The sequence below is a fragment of the Coffea eugenioides genome, chromosome 9, assembly GCF_003713205.1.
Source record: "Coffea eugenioides isolate CCC68of chromosome 9, Ceug_1.0, whole genome shotgun sequence".
Lineage (NCBI taxonomy): Eukaryota > Viridiplantae > Streptophyta > Magnoliopsida > Gentianales > Rubiaceae > Coffea > Coffea eugenioides.
The window spans coordinates 9504344-9510318 of NC_040043.1; the positions used below are offsets into that span (position 1 = coordinate 9504344).

The window sequence follows — 5975 nt, forward strand, 5'->3', positions numbered from 1 at the left end:
TTTTAAATTTTTTCCTTTATCTTATATTTTCTTCACATGCTTGTTTCTTGGTGGGAAACCTTTTTTTAGAAAAAATATTTTTTAAATCTTAGATGAATGTGTAAAATATAAAATTAAATTGGTAAAAATCATTTTTTTTAAAATTAAATGATAAATGGGGCGGGACGGGTCCCTATCTCAGCGGGTACCCGATTATAGGGTACCCGCTGATATGCGGGGCGGGTAAGGGTCAAAAAATGGCTAACCCGCAAGGTGCGGGTCGGGTTAGTCAAATGGTGAATGGGACGGGTACCCGACCTGCGCCCACCCCTACTCCCCAGTGATGAATCCAAAAATAAGACATTTATCACAGAAGAAATCACAAAATGTTTGCCATACCAATACATCACCAATTGTACTTATCACAACCTGTAACCTGTTTTTTGTCTCCTCTTTGAATAGCCGCCCCACCCAATTTCTTATCCCCTCTTCTTCATTCACCCCACCAAAAATCTCTCGTTCCATACTTTCTCTATCAGCCTAGCCTTCCATTGCTCTATTGCTCTCCTCTTCCCACCACATGACCCACCACCAAGTTCTGCCCCTATCCCTTTCTCTCTTTTAAAACCCATTATTTTTCCACATTTATTTTGTGCTAATAAAAGTATTTAGTTGTTATTATTTTTTTCAATTTTTATATCATCTCCTAAATTCATTTCCATTTGATCTAGGCACGACTAATTTTTGTGGGATTCGTGAATATGTTTGTCTTTTACATAGGTTTGGATCTGTGAATAAGAAAATAGATTAAAAGTAAGAAGATGAATGGGTGTTCATATCCAAACCAACAACAGAAGGTAGTCTTGATGAGATTCATATTGGGTTTGGGAATGTGTAATTATGTTGGAGTTGGAGGAGATTCTTTTTTCGACTCTTCCTCTTTGTTGTCTATAGCTCTAGGTTGTCCAAACGGAGTTGCATGTCTTGAGCCTCGTAGCTTGTTAATAATGACCCCAAAAATGTCAGACCCTCCAAAATTGTTCATACCAAGCATGTTCTTTGAATTTCTTCTTTCTTTTTTTTGTTGTAAAATTTTTTGTTGATATTGATTTGGTTTCTGATATTTAATTTTTTTTTTGTGATTATGTTACAAGAATTAACAAATGGAAGGCTACGAGTCAAGGGTAGGGTTAGAGCTTCTGGTGGCAAAAGGTGGTAGTGGGTGGCATGGGTGGTGTGTGGCTGGGATGAAGGGAGAGATGGGGAGGAAGAGAAAGAAGGTGAATGAATAATTTTTAAAAATTTGGAGCGTATCAAAAGCTTTGGATTTCAAGAAATTACACTTATGTCCCTATTGGATTTGGTTAACTTTAATTATAATAATAACTAACAGAATTGGCAACTATTCCGTTAAGTTTCGTGCATTCTGTTAAAAATTGGAGTAAAGCGGGACATGTTTTATAGTTTAAGGATTTAAATGTCCCATTTTGAAGTTTAGGGATTGAAGTGGGATTCTGCTTATAGTTTGAGGGGACAAAGTGGAATTTACCCTTAAAAAAATCGTCAATATCACTATTTAAAATCTAACCACAATGACCCAACTTTGAAACGTTGGGACAAAAAATGCAAAGTCGAAGCTATTGATTTGATTTTGATCGTCAACTATTGTTAATTTTTTGTTAATTATCCTAAATGTACCCAAATTTTAAAACTTTTGGGATTAGATTTGTTTTATCAAAACATTAGGAACCTCCTGGTTTAGCACACATGCCAAACATTGAGGAATAAAATTGCATTTCTTCCAAGCTGAAAAAGATTGCTAAACTCAAACAGAATGGAAATAAAATGTAGAAAGTATAATTCATGGAGTAGATAATCCTTCCTCTATCTTACTAGCTTGGACTTTTATCATGTCTACTTAGTTCTCTCCACTATCATCAATTTCTTATATGCAATTCACGAAACAAAAAGGTAGTCCAAGTATACGATCAATTTTATGTTAATTAGTAGCACGGTACTCAAATATACTTTATGTAATGATTTATTGCTATTTAATTTGCAAGTTGATTAAATTGATTATCCAAAAAAACTTGTGAGAAAAATTAAACTGGTATTATTATTTTATTTTATTCATATAATGATAAACAACATACAGAAATTTCCTTCTACATATGTTTAATTTTGCGAAATGAAGGCATTCCTATTCTGTCTAGACGTATTGCCCCACGGGCCAGTCTTGGGAATGTAGAAAAGGTGTCATACAACCTGACATGTTGCTGTGGATGAGATACCCCCTCATTGGACAACGCATCAGCAACTGTGTTAGCCTCCCGATAACAATGTGATAAACAAGTCGGGTACTCCAAAAAATGCCGAATCTGCCTGACCTCCCTTGTAATCTGCCATGGACACTGAATTTGACGATGAATAATTCGAACTAAGGCCAATGAGTCCGATTGTATACATATATTCCCAAACCCCCTTTGTATACACGTTTGAAGACCAATGAGAAGTGCCCGAACCTCTACATGGAGACTTGTAGTTTGTCCAAAATAGGCCGAAAAACCAAAGAGTGGTAATCCCGTTGAATCCCTTAGAACACCACCACCTCCACCCAGTCCTGGATTACCCTTAGAACAACCATCTGTATTTAGTATGAACCGCCCTGGCTCCTTTGACTCCCAGCGAATAGCTTTGAAGGCAATTCTTCCAACATTAATATTCGGCGAATCATACAATTGTCGGAAAGACTGGGATCGGAATGCTTGTTTGAAATGAATCCCTACCATGGACTTAATTTCCAAGAAAATTGCTTGGCAGATTGCAGATGGTCGCATTTGAGCACCTTCGAACATTGCTTTGTTTCTTGCCTTCCAAATTTGCCAACAAATAATAGTAGGAATAATTCGGCCCATAATCCGCCGTAACTCAGAATCATACGACCTCAACCACCATCCTACTAATCGAGACCGCAAAGAAGTTCCTGGGCTTAATCCACATAATCCTCCAAAATAACTCCATACTACCGACGCCGTGTGGCCGTTGGAGAATAAATGCTCAATAGGCTCCTCGGATGCCGAAGGACAACAGAAACACTTGGACGGTAAATGAAAACCAAGTTCACATAGCCTATCTGGTATCGGTATCCTCCCTCGCAACAATCTGAACATGAAAAATGAAACTTTGAAAGGGATACGAGGATGCCAAATCGATGCAAAAACCATCGACTTATTTCGGGTCTGCCTAATATCTTGAAAAGCCGAATGTAAGGAAAATTTTCCAGATGTTGTAGGCATCCAAAAGACTTCCACTTCACTCCCATCTTCCGGAATGGGTTGTTGTAAAATGTAGGACACATACTCCTTTGGTATTGTGCGACATAAGAGGTTCACATCCCAGTGACCATTGTTTATGAAATTATGGAATGACAACTCTAGGTTAACCGGTACTTGTAAGAACAAAGCACCACATCCTAGCCAGTTATCATACCAAAAGTGACATGCCCCCTCTTTTGCAACCCATAACATAGAAAGCTCCACTTGTCGGCTCACATTTACCATCCTCCGCCATATTGAGGAATCCTTATTTTTGAGTTCTACCTGACAAGGATGAAGACCTCTGCAGTATTTTGCTTTCATGTATGTCTCCCACAGCGATGATCTTGTTCGGAAATTCCACCATAGCTTGGAAGAAAATGCTGTGTATACATCCTGTAATCTCCGGAAACCAACTCCGCCCTCATCAACCGGATAACATAGTTGAGACCATCTTATCCAGTGAAACTTTGATTCGTTGGGTGATGATCCCCACAGGAAGGATGAGCAGGTTTTTTCAATAATTTTAAAAACCTTACCCGGGATCACAGATGCTGACATTAGATGCACTGGCATTGATTCCAAGACATGCTTGATTAGAACTATCTTGCCTCCGAAGGAAAGTAACCTTGATTTCCATGACTGAATCCTCCCTATAATAGACTGGCACACTCCTCCAAAATATGATGATTTAATTCTTCCAAAGTAGAGCGGAAACCCTAAATAACATATTGGAAAAGGCTTGCAGGCAAATTTTGTGATACGATGAATCACCCTTCGTCTCGCCATTGACATCATTGGATGGACCAAGTAACAACTTTTTTGCACATTAATAAGTTGTCCCGAACATCTTTGATACGCCTCTAACACCTGCATGATCGCCCTTAGAGACAAAGCGGATCCGTTTGCAAATATGAGAATATCATCCGCAAACGCCAAGTGAGTTATATCTGGACAACCATATGGAACTTTGAAGCCCAGAAAGCCCGATTGCAGTGCAAGGTTGTTCAATCCTCTAGACAGTACTTCAGCTCCGATAATGAAAAGCGCAGGTGATAATGGGTCACCCTGACGAAGCCCTCTCAAGGACTTAAAGAAACCATGTGAAGACCCATTAATAATAATTGAAAACCAGACATTAGAAAGCAAGCGCCATACCATATCAATAAATATTTCCCCAAAACCAAAACTTCTCAGGACATTGATGATATGACCCCAAGCGACCCGGTCATATGCCTTAGACATATCTAGCTTCATAGCCACATTACCACCTCTATTCCTTTTTCCAATACCCGAAACCACTTCCTGAGCCAGTAGAAAATTTTCCGTTATATTACGACCCTTCACAAAGCCTGTTTGCTGGGGGGAAATTATTTTTGGCAATATACCAGCCAGTCTATCCGCCAAGATCCGGGAAAGCAACTTATTGAAAAAGTTACATAGACTGATTGGTCTGAAATGAGAAAATTCCTGAGGATTTGTCATTTTTGGAATTAGTACGATCGAGGTAGAAGTGATAAACCGAGGTAACTCCGCCCCACAGAAAAAACTGAGTATTGCATTATAAATATCTTGTTTGATCACTTCCCACGCAAATATAAAAAATTTTCCTGTGAAACCATCCGGGCCAGCAGCACTTTCCTCATCCATTGATTTTACTACTTGATATACCTCCTCGATCGTAGGCAGTGACTCTAGCTTTCCATTGTCGTATGGAGAAATCATACGCGGAATTAGGTGCAACATATTCGAAAATGAATCCAAAGGACCCGTGAAAAGATCATTAAAATATGATATTGCTTCGCTTGCTATGTCCTCATCCTTGTCCATCCAAACTCCATTGGAATTTTTGATGCAATGTATCATTCCTTGAACACGTCTTTGCTTTACCACCGCATGAAAATACCGTGAATTTCTATCTCCCTCTTTAAGCCATTTGACTCTAGCCTTTTGCCTCCAAAACTGCTCTTCAATTGATAGTGCATGACGGAGATCCGCTTGAGCCTTATTTAACTCAATCTGGCATTCGTCTGAGTCATCTTGATCTACCATCTCCTCTGCTCGTTGTACCGCAATTTCCGCAAAATGCACAGTGTCCATGATGTTACCAAAGTATTGCTTGTTCCATGATTGAATAGCCCTTCTCGTTGTCAATAATTTAGAGCATAAAATTCGCAGTGGAGATCCATCAACATTTTGATTCCAAGCTTGGCGAATCACCTCTAAGAGTTCAGGTTTGGATGTCCAAACATTCAAAAAACGGAAAGGACGTGGCTTATTATCCAACCTAGTTGCAAATGAAATCTTCAACGGAGCATGATCCGAAGGGTGTCTTGTCAAATGGAGCACAGAAATGGCGTCAGAGAGATCCAAACAAGCCCCGTTGACTAAAAATCTGTCCAACCTTTTTGAAATCCGAGCTCTACTCCTCCGATTATTAGACCACGTGAAACTAGAACCTGAAAATCCTACATCAAAGACCCCAGCCTCCTCCATAAAAGACATGAAATCAGCTCCTTCCGCTATAGCAAATGGACGTCCTCCACGTTTTTCGTGAGGTGCCAAAATGACGTTAAAGTCCCCCCCAATACACCAAGGATGTATTGTAGGTTTATCATTTAACAATGAACACCATAATTCTCGACGCTCCTCCACCGAACACTTTGCATGAACAAAGGACAT

General features: G+C 39.4%; 1 protein-coding gene across 1 annotated transcript; it reads right to left on the bottom strand.

Annotated features, from left to right (window-relative positions):
* Positions 1-2144: 2144 nt before the first annotated feature.
* Positions 2145-5975, bottom strand: LOC113782159. The gene has a single exon (XM_027328067.1). It carries the CDS (start codon positions 5973-5975, stop codon positions 2145-2147), a length of 3831 nt encoding a protein of 1276 aa, XP_027183868.1.